Source organism: Epinephelus lanceolatus, chromosome 12, assembly GCF_041903045.1.
Source record: "Epinephelus lanceolatus isolate andai-2023 chromosome 12, ASM4190304v1, whole genome shotgun sequence".
NCBI classification, from domain to species: Eukaryota; Metazoa; Chordata; class Actinopteri; order Perciformes; family Serranidae; genus Epinephelus; species Epinephelus lanceolatus.
The window spans coordinates 1,262,773-1,282,253 of NC_135745.1; the positions used below are offsets into that span (position 1 = coordinate 1,262,773).

General features: G+C 39.6%; 2 protein-coding genes across 2 annotated transcripts in view; both read left to right on the top strand.

Moving 5' to 3' along the window:
- LOC117271560 (choline transporter-like protein 5-A) overlaps positions 1 to 6,613 on the top strand; it is a 266,710-nt gene extending 260,097 nt beyond the window's left edge. Inside the window, exons 20-22 of the mRNA XM_078172866.1 lie at positions 155 to 243; positions 630 to 714; positions 5,892 to 6,613. Of these exons, the coding sequence (XP_078028992.1) occupies positions 155 to 243; positions 630 to 714; positions 5,892 to 5,989 (272 nt within the window). The 3' untranslated portion in view covers positions 5,990 to 6,613. The remainder of the gene's footprint in view (positions 1 to 154; positions 244 to 629; positions 715 to 5,891) is intronic.
- Positions 6,614 to 10,477: 3,864 nt separating this feature from the next.
- LOC117271561 (voltage-gated inwardly rectifying potassium channel KCNH6-like) overlaps positions 10,478 to 19,481 on the top strand; it is a 414,055-nt gene continuing 405,051 nt past the window's right edge. Inside the window, exon 1 of the mRNA XM_078172846.1 lies at positions 10,478 to 10,804. Coding sequence (XP_078028972.1) covers positions 10,729 to 10,804 — 76 coding nt within the window. The 5' untranslated portion in view covers positions 10,478 to 10,728. The remainder of the gene's footprint in view (positions 10,805 to 19,481) is intronic.

Here is a 19,481-nt window from a genome sequence, read left to right on the forward strand (position 1 = left end):
TCAGTGTTTCACATTATACTTTCCAAGGGTGGAAGTGTTTTATCTGCAACAAACTTATACATTTAATTATATGTTTCAGAAAAATGTAATAGACAGCAAGACAGTGCGTCACTGCCTGCATTTGTGTGTGTGTGTGTGTGTGTGTGTGTTTCAGGTGTGGTTGTATTCTTCTTCTTCAATAGGAAGATACCTGTTTTCCAGGAGGAAGTGCCTAATCTCAACTACTACTGGGTTCCCCTGCTGGTCAGACACACACACACACACACACACACACACACACACACACACACACACCAGTGTTCATTTTGACAGGTATTTTACATTTAGTCTTAGTCTGGAGATGAAAATGCTTATAAGTTTTATAAGTTTTAGTCACATTTTAATCATTTTTATCCTTCATAGTTTTAGTCTTGTTTTAGTTGACAAAGATTCATGACATTTTAGTCAGTTTTTAGTCATTATGTTTTCTATATGATAAGCAATGCTCTGAACATATATAATGATAAAGAATGCATTGTTAAGTCTTTCCATGTTGTCTGAAGAATGTTAACCTAAAATTTCTAAGTCATTATGTCTTGACTGCTTTCAATCCTGCTGTAGTTTTCTAACCTGTGTATTTTCCACGTCAGACGGTGGTGATATGTGCCTACCTGATTGCTCATGGTTTCTTCAATGTCTATGCCATGTGTGTTGACACACTCTTCCTCTGCTTCTGTAAGTACAACACCATCATAACTGCTTATAGTGCAGTACTGGTGTTTTGTATAAACATACATAAATACATTAATAAATATAGCTGCAAGTGGCAATTCTGGGGTTCAAGCCAGCATGGAAGTTGAAAGCTGGGTAAAATCAAGACCTTTGAAAGTTCAGGACAACTGTGTTAAAGATTACCAACAGGTTTTATGACAATCAGGAAAGTCCACAGAGTTTGGTGATGTTTGAACAAACCCTCGTTGATTATGAAAAAATTTTGAGAAAGGCCATTGCACTTGTTTGGAACTTGTGCTGCCCCCTATAGACCGATTTTAAATAATTTAATACACATGGCTGATTTTTATTATTCAACATGCCCTGCAAGTTTTTTAATGATTGGACAATCAATTTCTGATTTTTAACCTGATTTGTGTTATTGCATGCCCTTTTTTGCATTTGTGGTGCCCCCTAGTGGTCACATAACGAAAATTTGAGGATATGTTCCTGGTACCTCTTAAAACATTGCTTGCAAGGTTTGTGATGATAGGCCCAAACATTGTGGAGTAATTTGCTGAGCCATACCCCCTTTAAAGTTCATTGGTCAATATCTTCAAAAAGTAATGCGATATCAATAACAGTTAAAGCGTTGGTGATATAATTCTGAAAAAAAATCTCACATCATTCTGCTGATTTCAGGTATATATTGTCAAAAATTTTGATGACATTTGGTTAAAAATTAGTTGAAATAGAACATTTTATTTCTACAACACAAATTACAACAAGATAATGAATATCACTGTGAACTAACTGTTAAACCGATCTGAACACCATTTGGAACATGTGATGTCTAGTATCGAAAAATCAGTGGTGGTTGCATTTAGATGAAAACTTTTGGAGATATAGATGTTAATTAATTTTGCATATTCTTAAAAATATAGACTTCTGAATTGACTATAGGTTGCAGCATGGCAAACTTTTGTCACAATTCAGTGGATGTGCTGAAAAACGTTCAGCTCTGGTGATTCATTATGATTTTTTGTTAAGTATTGACATCTTGAAATTTCAATTTATTGTAATAAGCCACACCACCTTTAACATCCACTGAATTATGACAAAAGTTTGCTGCACTGCAACCAAGAGTCAACTCAGAAGTCCGTCAGTCTATTTTTTTAAGAATATGCAAAATTAATTAACATCTATATCACCATTTTCATGACCTATTGGCATGAAAATTTCATGTCTTTACGGTGAATCATCTCACGGGCATTTGCGAAAACATTTCTGAGTAATAATAATAATGATAATCATAATCATAAAAAATAGGACAAATACAATAGGGTTTCAGCCCTTCAGGCCTGAACCTCTAATAATAATAATAAACAGGAAAAAAACAATAGGGTTTCAGCCTTTTGGACTTGAACCCCTAATAAGTATAGCCGCAAGTGGCAATTCCAGGGTTCAAGCCAGCATGGACATTTAAAACTTGAAAGCTAGGTAGAATCAAGACCTTTGACTGTTCAGGACACCTGCATTAAAGATTGTCACCAGGTTTTAAGACAATCAGATAGAAGCTCATTTATTTAGGTCTAAATCTCTACCAGGCCACACTCTTTTTTGGAAACTTTGTCGCTTCCTATTGGTCAACTGCAGATTGACAATAATGTCTTGACAATAATGATTAAAAATGTCCACCGAGTTTGGTGATGTTTGAAAAAATCCTCATTGATTATGGCCAAATTTTGCACTTGTTTATAACTTGTGGCGCCCCCATCAACGAATTTTAAAATAATTTAATATCACGTAGGAAAAAGCAAGCACTCTCAAAACTAAATACACTCATAAGGTGGATGGCCAAAAACAGTAAAAAAAAAAGGGAAAAACGCCAGCACTCTCAAATGTCCTTTTAGTTCAGTTTAATAAACCAGCTTGGATGGCAGCACCAATACACACAGACATTTCGACAGCAAAGTCTTCTTCAGTGTGTAACTATGGTTACGGAAGTGGCGTTTAAATATGCTCGAAGCAATCAGAACAGGTGTGTGAAAAACACTTAACACTTCCACCATAGAATATAGTGCCAACTCACAGGCAAAGAATAAACAAAAAATCTTTAGAAAATATGCCACAGCTACTAGCAGTAAATACACCGAAAACAGATATAAATAGGCATAATGTACTCTATTCATACACTCTGTTCATTGTACTTATCTTACTTACTTACTTACCTTACTGTATATATTTTACTGTGCACTCATGATCTGACTGTTAAGTAAGGGACAGTGACTTAAAGGGAAGTTTCGGTTTATTTCAACCTGTCTCCTATCGTCCTAAATTTGTTTCAAGTGACTAGTGACATAAAAATAATAGTTAGCATGTTAGCCATTAGCCTAGATACAGCCGGGGCGCATAGTAGCGTCAGACTTGTTAAAACGTTAGTGAAAGGGCATACTTCAAGTTCAAAGTTAGTCCAATAAACAAGCTTTTTTTCCACAAAGACCACCTCATATCGTTAGGATAAATGTCAGAGAACGTATAGAAAATGACATGTAAATGTGTTGTCTTACCTTACCGGTGTGGTGCCATGTTTGTTTACCATTTAGCTCTGCTTTCCAAAGCACGGCCTAAGTATCGCGAGAACAAGCAGTGATCTCATACCGTGCCTGAAATCTCGCGAGCTCTAGATAAAGCCCAGCTGGATACTACTCCAGGTGGAGGTGTCTCGTCCTCGGTCACATCCAGACCTTGAAAATAAGGCTGCAACCGGTCCCACTCCTTGCAACAGAGGCATTCCTCTTCTGTGGGCATTGGGGTACAGCATTCATAGGTACACCACCAATCTCCAGAGCTACGCAGCCTTGCAGCAGCCATTCCTCCTCTCTCGTCCTCTACCTGTTGCGCCTCTCTCTCTCTCCTCCTCCGTTCTTCAATTTCACGAACCTCTTTGTCAGTGTATGCTGGCACAAATGAATAAGGGCGGCCATCAAACTCTGTAAAATCAAATTCCTCCTCCACAAAGTCAAAGTCTGGCAAAAAGTCAGCCATAATTCTATAAATCTTTCATTCAATAAATGAATGCACTTTTCAGGCTACTTTTGGGTTAACAGGTCTGATTATTTTTATGTCACTAGTCACTTGAAACAAATTTAGGAAGATAGGAGACGGGTTGAAATAAACTGAAATTTCCTTTAATGTCTTTGTACGCTTCATCTATTTCCATTGTATATTTATGTTTTTTTGCTAAATGAGGGACAGTTACTCAAAATGTCTCTATGCACTTTATTTACTCTACTATGCACTTATGATCTAATTGTTAATTGAGGAACAGTTACTCAGTGACTTTTTGTACTTCATTTACCTTACTGTGCATTTATGATCTTTTTGTTAATTGAGAATTAGGTACTTATTCTGCCCCCTTGTGCACATATTTTTTACTGTTGTTCACTGTGCCTTTTTGTATGAACAGAGTACATTATGCCTATTTGTATCTGTTTTCGGTGCATTTACTGCTAGTAGCTGTGGCATATTTTCTAAAGATTTTTTGTTTATTCTTTGCCTGTGAGTTGGCACTATATGCTATGGCGGAAGTGTTAAGTTTTTTTCACACACCTGTTCTGATTGCTTCGAGCGTATTTAAACGCCACTTTCCTAACCATAGTTACACACTGAAGAAGACCTTGCTGTCGAAACGTCTGTGTGTACTGGTGCTGCCATCCAAGCTGGTTTATTAAACTGAACTAAAAGGACATTTGAGAGTGCTGGCGTTTTTCACTTTTTTAAAATCATTTAATACACAATTCATAATTCTTATTTAACCTACCCTGCAAGTTTTGTAATAATGGGTTTATATGTGATTGCATGCCCATTTTCTTTAATTTGTGGTGCCCCCAAGTGGTCACATAATGAAACTTGTAGGATGTGTTCCTGGTACCTATTAAGACATTGCTTGCAAGGTTTGTGATGATTGGCCCAAATGTTGTGGAGTCATTTGCTGAGCCACGCCCCCTTTAAAGTTCATTGGTCAATATCTTCAAAAATCAATGAGACATCAATAACAGTTAAAACGGTGAAAAAATTCTGAAAGGAATCTCACAATATTCTGCTGATTTCAGGTGTATTGTCAAAAAATGAGATGAAACAGAACTTGATGTGCATACAGTACACATTACAATAAGATAATGAATATCTCTGACCTAACTGTTAAACCGATCTGAACACCATTTGAAACATGTGACATCTAGTATCCAAAGAATTTCTCAGTCAGTGGTGGTTGCCCTTAGATGAAGACTTTTGGAGATATAAATGTTAATTAATTTTGCATATACTTAGAAATATAGAGTGACAGACTTCTGAATTGACTATAGGTTGCAGCGTGGCAAAAGTTTGTCACAATTCAGTGGATGTGCTGGAAAAATTCAGCTCTGTAGGACACACTGGTGATTTATCGCTATTTTCTTGAAGTATGGAATGTGAAATGTCATGAAATTTCAATTTATTGTAATAAGCAACACCACCTTTAAGCAATCATTTCAGTTTTTTTGCATTGACTGAGACATGACCCTAGATGATGCAAACCAAGTTTTGTACGAATGTCTCTGGCTGAAACTTTCAGGGAATGATTCAGTTACTTATGTTGACATTTTCTTCAGGTTTTGTAATGGTTGACTCAACAGTTACGGAGTTAACTCCATTAATGTGCTGAGCCGTGCCACCTGGTTCATGACATATCAAAAAGCTGTTGATAATTTCATCCCATGATGATTCGTGGACACTTTGGCACAAATCGGACCAGCCAGGTTCAGGCATTTTAGCAAGTCTGGAATTATAGAAAAGAATTGTTGTGGATTGTAATGGCTACACTGCCTTATGTGAATCTGTAGTCTTTAATCACATGATGTTGATGTCTTTTGCATGTGGCTTTCTAACACTAACTGACCTCTTCTTGTCTTTTTGTCTTCATTTAAAATCACCCTGCTATCCCACTTTTCTGTTTCACATCCATACATCTTTATTTGACTTTTATCCTTAAATTTGAAATCCCTCCTTGACTCCATGTCATACCCATTAATCCACCCATTGATCTTAATCCACTCTACCGGTCATCCAACTATACTCACTTTTTCTCCCATGCTTCCCCTTGATCCATCCATCCATCCATCCATCCATCCATCCATTCATCCATCTATTGGTTTAACCAGGTGATGACTTGGAGAGGCATGATGGGAGTTCAGAAAAACCCTTCCTCATGTCCCCAGAGCTGCACAGAATTTTGGGAAAATCCAGTCAGTTGCATTGATATCTATCCACTGCATCAGCAGCCAGTCTGGTCAGTCTTTATCAATCATTTCTGCAGAAACATCAGCAGGTGAAATCCCTGAACACTGAACAAACATGAGACTATAGAAGGACAAAGATCTGTGCAACACTGTTACAGGGTCTGATCTTTGTGGAGTCCCTTTTTTATGCTTGTGTCATGTTAGCCCTTGAACTTCAGGGGCTCAGGCTCAACTGCTAAACATGTGTCCAAAATGTCACCAATATTTAGTCCCTCCAATGAGTAAGTGAGAAGAGCATTGTTTCGTATTGAGATTCAGTGTATGTATTTGAAACTGCTTCCTCTGAACCTTTAATTGTATGTGTTGTGTGTTTTGAATGAATGTTCAAAAAACTTTTTTGCATAAACTTCAGAGTGTGTGTAAATCATTGTAGATGGAAGTGAGTGTGGCCTGAACAAATGGATTCACCTGAGACCAAAAAAGGACACAAACATGTTGGTGTCTACACCTCACAGCCCAGTGCAGTGTGGAACTAGAGGTTCAGCCACAAGACCAATGTGCTTGTTACATATTAAAACCTCACATATACTATACATATGTACAGTACAGGCCAAAAGTTTGGACACACCTTCTCATTCAATGCGTTTTCTTTATTTTCATGACTATTTACATTGTAGATTCTCACTGAAGGCATCAAAACTATGAATGAACACATGTGGAGGTATGTACTTAACAAAAAAAGGTGAAATAACTGAAAACATGTTTTATATTCTAGTTTCTTCAAAATAGCCACCCTTTGCTCTGATTACTGCTTTGCACACTCTTGGCATTCTCTCGATGAGCTTCAAGAGGTAGTCACCTGAAATGGTTTTCCAACAGTCTTGAAGGAGTTCCCAGAGGTGTTTAGCACTTGTTGGCCCCTTTGCCTTCACTCTGCGGTCCAGCTCACCCCAAACCATCTCGATTGGGTTCAGGTCCGGTGACTGTGGAGGCCAGGTCATCTGAAGCAGCACTCCATCACTCTCCTTCTTGGTCAAATAGCCCTTACACAGCCTGGAGGTGTGTTTGGGGTCATTGTCCTGTTGAAAAATAAATGATCGTCCAACTAAACGCAAACCGGATGGGATGGCATGTCGCTGCAGGATGCTGTGGTAGCCATGCTGGTTCAGTGTGCCTTCAATTTTGAATAAATCCCCAACAGTGTCACCAGCAAAACACCCCCACACCATCACACCTCCTCCTCCATGCTTCACAGTGGGAACCAGGCATGTGGAATCCATCCGTTTACCTTTTCTGCGTCTCACAAAGACACGGCGGTTGGAACCAAAGATCTCAAATTTGGACTCATCAGACCAAAGCACAGATTTCCACTGGTCTAATGTCCATTCCTTGTGTTTCTTGGCCCAAACAAATCTCTTCTGCTTGTTGCCTCTCCTTAGCAGTGGTTTCCTAGCAGCTATTTGACCATGAAGGCCTGATTGGCGCAGTCTCCTCTTAACAGTTGTTCTAGAGATGGGTCTGCTGCTAGAACTCTGTGTGGCATTCATCTGGTCTCTGATCTGAGCCGCTGTTAACTTGCGATTTCCGAGGCTGGTGACTCGGATGAACTTATCCTCAGAAGCAGAGGTGACTCTTGGTCTTCCTTTCCTGGGTCGGTCCTCATGTGTGCCAGTTTCGTTGTAGCGCTTGATGGTTTTTGCAACTCCACTTGGGGACACATTTAAAGTTTTTGCAATTTTCCAGACTGACTGACCTTCATTTCTTAAAGTAATGATGGCCACTCGTTTTTCTTTAGTTAGCTGATTGGTTCTTGCCATAATAGGAATTTTAACAGTTGTCTAATAGGGCTGTCGGCTGTGTATTAACCTGACTTCTGCACAACACAACTGATGGTCCCAACCCCATTGATAAAGCAAGAAATTCCACTAATTAACCCTGATAAGGCACACCTGTGAAGTGGAAACCATTTCGGGTGACTACCTCTTGAAGCTCATCGAGAGAATGCCAAGAGTGTGCAAAGCAGTAATCAGAGCAAAGGGTGGCTATTTTGAAGAAACTAGAATATAAAACATGTTTTCAGTTAGTTCACCTTTTTTTGTTAAGTACATAACTCCACATGTGTTCATTCATAGTTTTGATGCCTTCAGTGAGAATCTACAATGTAAATAGTCATGAAAATACAGAAAACGCATTGAATGAGAAGGTGTGTCCAAACTTTTGGCTTGTACTGTATACTATCAAATATTAATATATACTTTCAACATATTGTACCACAATAGCCAGAATTATAACTATAATATTATTACTTTCATTAATGTTGTTGTAAACTACTGTCATTACCGTCTGTCCTGCATCTCTCTCTGTCTCTGTCTCTGTCTCTGTCTCTCTTTCTGTCATTGTGTCATTCGGATTACTGATATTATTGTGCTGATCTGTTGTGTGCGACATCTATTGCACGTCTGTCCGTCCTGGAAGAGGGATCCCTCCTCAGTCCCTCCTCAGGTTTTTTTTGTTTTCCCTTATCCACTGCGAGGGTCCTAAGGACAGAGGGATGTCATATGCTGTAAAGCCCTGTGAGGCTAATTGTGATTTGTGATATTGGGCTTTATAAATAAAATTGATTGATTGATTGATTGATTGATTGATTGATTGATAATACACACAGTCACAACTTATATGACAGTATTATTTCATCAGTATACAGTATAAGAACATATATACCTCTCTAGAAATTATGATTCAAACCCATTAGGTCATCAGGATTTTGTCCTTTGTAAGTGTTATATTGCATATGATATGACAATGAGAAGTAGTATTGAACGAGGTTCAGAAAAGAAATCGCACTACACTGACAAATGAGACGTCTTCTAGAAAGATAGAACAACTAACATCACATAATGTTTGATGTATGTTGGTGCTGTATCATATTTGTGACTGTCATTTTTTTTTTTAAAGCTCTTTGTGTTAAACCTGTTACTAAGTTGGTACCTCAATTGTCACATAAAACCTTTAGGATGAAACCAAACAAAGATCTGGCACAGATTCAGCTGACAGGTCTAAAGCCAGTGATGGTCAGGTTTTAATACACTGGTATTGTTTATACCAGAAATCTTCTCATTTTCCTCCAACACTCTGTATTCACAGTCTCACATGGAGAAAGGAATGTCCCCAAGAGTAAATACATACATGTAAAACTGTATAAGTTTTTTTTCTCATCAGATAGAGCTGAACCAGAATCAGCTTTTGTGGCCAAATTTGTGTGCACATATATAGAATTTAACTCCTGTCTTTTGCTGATTTATATACACTGAACAAAAATGCTACACTTTGTTCTTGCTCCCATTTTTCAAAGGTTTAAGGTTAAGATCTAAGACTTTTTTTCACACACTCAGTAGATATATTATTCTCAATTTTTGGTCTCAAAGTTGTGAAAATCCCTGTTAGTGAGCACTTTTCTTTTTACAAGACAGTTCGTCCACTTGACAGGTTTGTCATACCAAGATGTTGATTAAACAGCATCATTACTACGCAGGCATGTCTCAAGATGGTCACAATAAAAGACCGCTCTAAAATGTGCAGTTTGATCACACAACACAGTGCCACAGTTGGCACAAGTTCTGTGCTGACTGCAGTAATGTCCACCAGAGCTGTTGCCCACAAACTCACATATCACTACCAGAAGCCATCCTAAATGTTGTTTTCATAAATTTGGCAGCACATCCAACAGGACACAACCGGGATCCCGGATGGCTCTGTTAATTCATGTGTTTTGGTTGCGTCTGTACATTTTGGATGTGAGATGAACTGTTGTGCTACGCTGCATGTTGGTATAGAGTGTGTATGAAGAGCAAAAGTGAAGTCAGTGTTGAAAAATGTGTGAAACCAGTTCAATTCACACAGGTATAGAATCAAAGGAGTCATCAGTCATCATCAAAGCTGATCATGGAAATTATTTTTTGTAAAGTCTTCCAAACCTATTGAAAATGCACACATCACATTGAGTTCCAAAGATGGGAACATTTCATTGACAGAACAGGGCTTTTATATATGGTTTCTGTTTACAGTTTTATTTAAGCCAAATTAAACCAACTATTAAATAATTTACAGCACAACAACTGTCATTAAAACATTCATCCAGTAGATGTCACTAACATCACCCCTTTTTTAGGAGTAGCAGCTTGTTACAGTGCTGGGTGACCGTGACTCTGCTACTGTTAACATGGCATCTTTCTCTTACAAAGGATACGTTTATGTACAGACATAAATTGTGTTGGGTCAGCCAGTTCACCCAGATGTTCAAAGATATAGTCCAGTAGCTGATACTGTCCATCTACTTGTAACTTTGTTATGCTACTGGCAACACTTGGGTAAAATCATATCCTTTTTGTTGCAACTTTTTCTTTTTCCCTACTGGCTTTCATTGAATTCTCAACCACATTGCAATTGATCCTTTGTTTTCACGGCGGACCCTGGTGGTCTTGTTAGTAGTTGCAGTAATAGATGGCTGCTACATATAAACTACCTGTTGTTTGGACCAATCAGAGGTGAGGGTTTAGATTATGGGCGGGCCTCTGCAGTCACACTGGAGAGAGCATGAGGGAGAGAGTGAGCATAAGACAGAAGGGAGGAAAGGATGTGGCCCAGGACAGACAAACTGCTGGAGATGATTGTTGTACAAGAGAGCAGCATTTAACAGATTGGGATAGTTAAGCTTTCAGCCAGTCGGAGCCAAAGGAGGTTCCATAGCGGGGTCTGAACCATGCCGGTGAGACGGGGCCATGTGGCTCCCCAGAACACTTTCTTGGACACCATCATCCGCAAATTCGAGGGACAGAGTGAGTAGGCCCACAAGGGTGGCCTGACTAAATAACATCACATTATATTCAATGTATAACAGTAACAGCACAAAACAACTGATAAACTGTGCAGATAGCTCAAATAGTGAACACAGTAACCAAAGGAAGTTTGTGTCAAACGATGAGATTTGGATGAATTTTAGCAGATTATTTCCTGTGAAAATTTGAGGAACTTTTTATATAATTATCTGTCTCAATTCTGTTTTTGTTTTTTGTTTTTTTTAACAATCATATAGTCATAATAGATTATTTATTTTTTGACAAATTCAGTGTTTTCTTTTCTCGAGAGCTTGGTCATTGAACTATTAGTTCTAATGCAGGACAAGGTTGTTAAGCAGAGAGTAAAGGCTCTGTTAATGTATACATGAGCTGTATATGAGCTAAGATATAGGCCTACTCCACATTAGGCCTAACCAGTGGAGGCAGTAGCAAAGGCAGTAACCCTTGGTTCCACCATCATTGAAGACCTGCAACTGCTTTCTCCCATTCTACTCTTAAGTGATCAACAGGGCCACAATCAATCAATAAATAAATAAATAAGGCCAAAAAAATAAAACGAGAGGAAAAAAATAGCCTCTGAATCCTGCCAACAGAGCCAATTATGTAATTATGGGAATTGTGTGAAATGAAGATATAACTAATACCTCCCAATCTGGGTCACATATGCAAAGGTATGTCCAGAAGAGGCCAACAGCTCATGAAATAGAATTTTTACTAATAATTTTACACACTAATTGTTGGAGCCTATTCATATTATTTATTCATTTTTTGGAAAATGGTAAATCAAAATAATTCTGATGATAATGTTGATTAATTATTGAAACTATGATTTATTATGATTGCTCTCTACTGCTCATGGCCCTCCTCCTAGTCAGGCCATCCTCCTATGATTAGGGAGAGAGGACAGCTAGGTTTAACTTTTGTCTGCCTTATGTGTTGAAGGAGTGAGGAGTAAGACAGTTAATCTACCACTAAATTAAGCCATTTGTTTTGGTCATTGGGTGAAGTCAACCACAGAGAATATTTTTGTTTATGTAAATAAATTCAGAACCTTTTTTGAAGCTGGAAAGATCTCTGTGAGTGCTTATTATTTAGTGAGTCATAGACCTCCTCCTCAGAAGACTACTCTGCTATTTTTTTAATAGAGTAGCCATAACACTAATAGAACAATTAAAAGGAGGGCAACACTCTAAATATACCAAAAACTACAATGAGTGTGCAGAGGCCAACTTGACATAAATGACTCTTAGATGTATCAGTAGCCTTTAATTATTCCTATGTAATTTTGCCAAACAAACATGATGAGGAGCAAAAAAGATAAACAGGGCAACAAATCACTGCAGACTTTTAGAATCACAGACTACACACATCTGCATGCAGGGAATAATGGGTGGAGTCACATCACTATGAGCAAACAAGAGGGGGTATCTAAAGCCCCATTTCCACTGAGCAGTATGGTTCAGTTTGGTACACTTTTTTTCTGTTTCCACTGCGAAAAGTTACCAATACCAATAAGTTAGCAGTACCAACAGAACCCTTCCGTACCGTTACCATTTTTGGTACCCCTTCTGTTGGGGCACCTAGCACACAGATGTGGTACTAAAAGATGGAGCTGTAAACACTGCAGTCCATTGATTGGTCAATAGTGAATGGTCACTCCGCTCAGGGCTGAGTTGTGGCTGGTTTTGAGGCAGAAGCCTCTGTTTGTATTGTGGAGAGCTAAATTAGTAGACTGTAACTATAAAATATAAGGATGTTTTGCACCTCTTGCAGCAGCTGGAGTCTGAGAAAAAATAACCAGGATTTTTAAGGTGGAACATTAACTCGTAATGTTACTGAATGCACAAGCTGATGAAGTGACTCAATCAACACACCTTAAATATTCCGTATTACAACTTTGACCATTATTCAAGTTTTTATATGACATACACTTTTGGTAATGAGTGGATCTTTAAGCATTTATATATATATATATATATATATATATATATATATATATACATATATATATATATATATATATGTATATATTTCAGACGGTTTATGTGAACTGCAATATATTGTTATCCTCACTCAGAGAAAAGAGAAGGCAACACTTAACCCCAGAGCTTGCCATAAAGTGCACAAACCCGCTATTTTTAAATATCCCATGGAGAGAGACTCTTACTATAGCGTGTTTTATTTTGTTCTGAAAATGTTGGCATGGAGTCCCGTTCTGTGGATGACAAACGGGGTGCAGACTTTTCTCTGTGTCACCAATAATGAGGAAATACATTGACTGCTGGATGGAGCAGTGAGTGACAGTAACCCCACCCACATTTAAGGTCACGGTTTGAGGTGGAAACGCTAGGGTCTAGGTAGCATGTCTGAAGGGTACTTTCGGTTCCAAAGGTAACATACTGAAAATGTTTGGTGGACATTGTTTAAGATTAAGATACCATGCCTGTCGGCCAAACAAAAACAAAAGGGCTGTTACTCTGAACAAACTCTTACTGAGGGTAAAACAGTAACAAGCAATATTCCTCTTCAAGACAGTCCTATGAAAATAGACATGACATTAGGATTCACTCAGACAAAACTTACAAAACAAAGTTTTTCATAAAATTAACAAACCATGTGCCATACCTTGAATTAATTTAGGTAACACCCAGAAAAGTGACATGCTTAATGTTGAGACAACTAATACTAAAAGTGGAAAAGAAAAGCACACTAAAATTATTCAACTAATGTATTATACCTTTACTTTATTATGTGTCTGTGCCAGCAATAGCTGAGCCTGGAGGCATTATGTTTTTTGGGCTGTCCGTCCATTTGTCCATCCATCTGTCCATCCATTCTATTCTTGTGAGTTCAATATCTCAAGAATGCCTTGGGAGAATTTCTTAAATTTTGCACAAACATCTACTTTGACTGAACAATGAAATTATTAGATTTTGGTGGTTGTAGGTCAAAGATCACTGTGACCTTACATCCATCTCTTTCTTGTGAACACAATGCTCAAGAGGGCCTTGAGGAAATTTCCTCAAATTTAGCACAAAAGTCCACTTTGACTCAAGAATTAACTGATTAGAGTTTGATGGCCAAAGATCAAAGGTGGAGTTCACTGTGACATTATAATGTTCTCTGAAAACACCTTTGGCCCTTACGTAATAACTCAGGAACAGTAAGGATGACATTTGGCCAGATACTGAGTTAGTGACACTAATCTTGGGTGACCACCTTGAAAAGGATGTGTGTGAAGCATACACGTTTTCACAGACGGCAGTAATTCTAGTTTAGATTGCACCCAGACAAGCAATATGTTGCGATGACATTCACTCCATAATCCCCACTCAAGGTTTACACTTTGAGCCCATAAGCAGATTATAGAAAGCTATGATAAAAAAAACCAAACAAAAAAACGTCACAATGTTTACTTGACTGTGCACTTACAAAATAACCGAGCTGATTAGGGTGTTATAAGAGAATCAACCTACCGTGACCACAGTGTGCCTGTAAGGTGACCTTCTTCTCAGCTGCTGTATTTGGGCTCTATGTTAAGAAATAGATAACACATGACACACACCCACATTATGTAATGCCAGAGTGTGTCATGTGTTATCTATTTCTCTATGTTAAGAAATAGATAACACATGACACACTCTGGCATTACATAATGTGGGTCATGTGTTTCAGTTAATATATCACTGAGCAATTATTTGGCATCCACATGTGTTGTGTCTGCACCCCACTGCACTTTCTTGTTCTGCGAGCTGAAACTAGACAAAGAAAGAGAGATTGCTACCTTTGTCCCTAAATAATATTCCCTCGCTCCCCAGTGTCCTAAAGGCCATTACACTACATTTTAGAAGAGATCGGAGTTCATAGTGGGACTTAAGTTATTGCCAGATAGTTTCTGTGGGTGACTGGCTTGTATTTACTGTTATTATTATTATTATTATTATTATTATTATATTATTACTTATTATTAAATTAATGTTGTTGTAGCTATTGTCATTACTGTCTGCCCTGCTGTTCTCTCTGCCTCTGTCTCTCTGTCTCTATCTCAATTTCTCTCTTTGTCTCTCTTTATGTATCATTTTGTCACATGGATTACTGTAAATGTATTATGTTGATCTGTACTGTACGACATCTATTGCATGTTTGTCCTGGAAGAGGGATCCCTCCTCAGTTGCTCTTCCTGAGGTTTCTACCATTTTTTCCCCATTAAAGGGGATTTTTTGGGGGAGTTTTTCCTTATCCACTGTGAAGGTCCAAAGGAAAGAGGGATGTCGTCTGCTGTAAAGCCCTCTGAGGCAAATTATAATTTTTGATTTTTGGGCCTAAATAAAATTAAATTTAATTAACTTTTCTTTGCATCTCTGTCTCTGGGAGATCTTGCAGGATCAAAAGTGGTTTGGGTCAGTGGTCTGGTGTAGTGCCCATGGGGGAGAAATGTGTCCTCTTACCTTGATCATTGTTGTTTGCAGGATATTGTAAATCTCCCTAATTGTTGATAGTCAGCATTCCTGGTGGTTGAAGAAAGAGCTGGTTGATGGTTGTATTGTCTGACAGAAAGAGAGGGACAAAGACACAGACAGACAGACATACTGTACAGATAGGGAGAGAAAGGCCCAATCCCAATACACCCCTTAACCCTACCACTTGCCCCTACCCCTCCGTTTTGCGCGTTCACGCATAGGGGTAGGGATGTCCAGGTTCTCATTGAGGCAGAGGGGAAGGGCAGAATGCTAGGGCTATATGGCCCTCCAAACGGAATTTTTTCAGAGGCACACTTCAAAGCAAGTGCTACGAGAAATCTCCCAGAATGCCTTGTGAATCACCGGCAAGATGGCAGGGAAAGCTTCAGAGGCAATGAAAGAAAACCATAAATGTAAGTATTTTCTTCGAAACTAAAGATTTAAAGACTATGATCGGAAATGTCATTTCAATGTATTATATACATTTGTTCTAACAAACATAACAAAAAAAAATTGCTAGTTGTGAAGTTTCCCCGGCAACATACTCGTCGCGTCTTTTTATGACGTCACTGACGACTAATGATGACGTTTGTGGGTATGAAGGGTTGTCCCATTTCATAGGGGAATATTTCAACCCCTACCCCTTGTTACTTTGTTGCAAGGGGCAAGGGGCACTCGAAAAAGAGGGTTAGGGGTAGGGTTAGGGGCGAAAATGAGAAATGGGATTGGGCCAAAGGCAGATATAGAGAGACTAATGGACAGATGCATCAGTCACAGTCAGAAACTGATGAATGTCTCATCAGCCAATCACAATGTGTGAGTAGAGAATGAAAAAGGCATCCAAATTCAAAAACTGTATATTGTATTTCTGAAATGTATTCACTTTACCAAGATTTTGCTCAGGCTGTAGAGATGACATTTATGTAGATGAAATGAAAAATTACTGAGAAATGACAGCCAGTAGGACAGGTAAGGGATCTCTTGGTGCTTGGAGGCAGAAAATGAAAAAAACTTCAAGTCCTATTAATGAAACAGGCATATTATCTGTAAGAAGAAATATCTATGTTTTAAAGGAGACTGATTATGCTTTTTGAGGGTTTCCCTCTTCTTTAGTGTGTTATATAGCATTTTCCTGCCTCTATAAGGTCTGCCAAGTAAAAAAAAAACAAAAGAAAAAAAAGTTCAGTCTAAAGGGAGTTCTGTCTCCCCACAGGCACACAGATCCTGACCTGCCTGAAACCACTTGTTTGAATTTCCCACTTTTACTTCTGCAATTTATTTCATAATAGTGTGCATGGCACACAGTGCCCGCCTGCAGGCCACTGAGCTGCACCCCCGAACACACCTGCTCCGAGCATAGGGTGAGGAGAGATGCTGCAGTGTGTGAACCATTGAGGAGACACCATGTTTAGGAGACACTGCTTTCTTCATTGTGACAAAAAATTACCCTTGTTTGAACTGTCAAAGGACTAAGGAACAAAGAAGTGGGATTTATTTTTGATACAATTCCTCCACAATACAACCCAGACATTTTATTGTGTTCCCACTTTTTTCCTGAGGATTGCTTCACAAACTAAAACTGAAGTTCTTCTCACAATCCTGTTCAGTTTGTGTCTCTCATCTGACCTGCTGTTACCAAACCAGGAAGTGATGCAGTATGTGATGCTCTCGATGGTTCCTCTGTAAAAGATTGTCAGTGCTGGGGTGGAGAGGTCTGCTGTCCTCAGTCTACGAAGGAGCTGTTGTGCCTTCTTGATGATGTCTGTAGTGTTGTCACTGGAGGTCAAGTCGTCATTCAGGTGCACACCCAGAAACTTGGTGCACTTCACCCTCTCTACCACAGATCCCCTGATGGTCAGTGGTGGGTGATGAGTGGAAGTAGCCACCCAAAGTCCACAACCATCTTCTTAGTTTTGACTGTATTAAGTGTAAGATTGTGTGTTGTGCACCAGGCTGTCAGTTGCTCCACCTCACTTCTGTCTACTCTCTCATCCCCGTTGCTGATGAGGCCCACAACTGTAGTGTCATCAGCGAACTTCAAGATGTGGTTTGTGTTGAAGCGTGCAGAGCAGTCATGTGTCAGCAGTGTGAACAATAGTGGGCTTAGTACACAGCCCTATGGCAATCCTGTGCTCACCACAGTGGGTTGGGAGGTGGTACTGCCAATTCTGACTGTCTGCCGGCGTTGTGACAGATGGTTGAGTCTATTTCCAGTAGCTGCAGCTTCTCCACCAGCTGCTGTGGCAAGATTGTATTGAAATTCAAGCTAAAATCAATTAGCAGGATCCTGGCATGGGTGTTTTTATTTTCCAGGTGAGTCAGAGTAAGATGGAGTAGGATGGATATGGTGTTGTCCGTAGACTGCTTTGCTCCATATGCAAATTGTAGGGGATCAAAGTTGGCAGGGTGGCGTGACTTGAGATGTTGCATGATGAGTCGTTCAAAGCATTTTATGGCTATTGGAGTCAATGCTATTGGGCGGTAGTCATTTGACAAGTTGGATTTCGTTTCTTGGGCACAGGTATTATAGTGGCACTCTTGAAACAGGTGGGTAATGTGGCTTGACTGAGGGAAAAGTTGAATATGTCTGTGAAAATATCCTTCAATTGTTCTGCACAGTTCTTCAGTACACAGCTGAGGGGTGATCTTGGAGAAGACCCTCTTAACACTGTCAGCAGATAGCTGGAGTGCCTGGTCAGTGGGTGATGATGGAAGTCTGTGTGCCCCCCTGCCACAGTGGCCTCAAACTGGGAGTAAAAGGTATTGAGGTTTTCTGGTAGGGTGGGGTCATTTTGGCCTGACTGCACAGTGGGCTTATAGCCTGTTACTGTCTGGAAACCCTGCTACACGCACCGTGTGTCCTTGTTGTCTGTAAAGTGACTTGCCAGTTTTTTCCCATATAGCCTTTTAGCCTCTCTGATGCTTCTCTTTAAGTTGTTCCTTGCCAGGTTGTATGCTGCCGTGTCACCAGATCGAAAGGCAGCATCCCTGATCTTCAGCAGTGAGCAGACCTCCCCTGTCAACCATGGCTTGTCACTAGCACGTGACTTGACAGATTTGATCATGGTCACATCATCCATGCATTTGATTATAAATCCAATGACAGCCTCTGTGTATTCCTGAAGGTCTACACAGTCCCCTGATGTAGCTGCATCCCTGAAAATGCTCCACTGTGTGCCCTGAACACATCTACATGTTAATAATTAGAGATAAACATAGCGCCCACTAATGGCAATGGGAAATGTCATGTTTTAGACTTGAATGTACATCTCCTACAGACTTGACCAGATCCACTTCAAACTTGGTGAAAAAGGTCATAAGACGTTGATGGGACGCTTTATTGTGGAAACTGTGAGTTTTCGTCAAAGGGCGTGGCCATGGCCTGGCGGCGAACTTTGATGTTTCGCCGTGATGATAAACGTTGCTGTAACTTGACTCCACGTGGGAATATCTTGCCAAAACTTGACACATATGATGACAGTCCAGCCCTGAACACATCTACAGAGGAATTTCGAATCACTGCCATAGCGCCACCTTCTGGCAACAGAAAGCTACTTTATACATTCTTTGATGTCCCGCTTCTAGCAGGTTAATCAGACCCACCTCAAACTTGCTGGTCTAAGTCCTTAGACCTTGATGATGCTTAAAAATGAAGCTTTTTAGTTTTCATCGAACGCTGTCACCGTGGCGCCGCCTTGTTCGCCATCAAACACGATGTTGTTTTGAAGGGACAAGGGATGCTTGAAAACTCACCAAACGTGGCATACACATCACAGGTCACAAGTCCTGCTGTCTGATGTGATTTTTGTGCTTTGATGCACCAAGATGGCTCAACAGCGCCCCCTAGAATATTTCAATTAAGCAGCCCCCAAAGCTGCTTTGACCTGCATGTATGAAACTTGGTAGGCACCTGTAACACTCTATTACGTACAAAAAAGTCTCTTGGAGCAATGCTCCAAACCCAACAGGAAGTCCGCCATTTTGAATTTACTCTTGCCACTTTTGTGCATTTTTGCCCAATTCCAGGGCTTGTAAATTAACGAACTTGTCCTACAGATTTAATCAGATTGGCTCCAAACTTGGTGTATGTAAGCGTGACTACGTTGTGACCAAAAGTTATCACAGGATTTGCCCAATGTTGAATGGCGCGCCTGCTGCCGAGCGTTGAATCTTGAGGCCTCGCCATGAAAAACGAG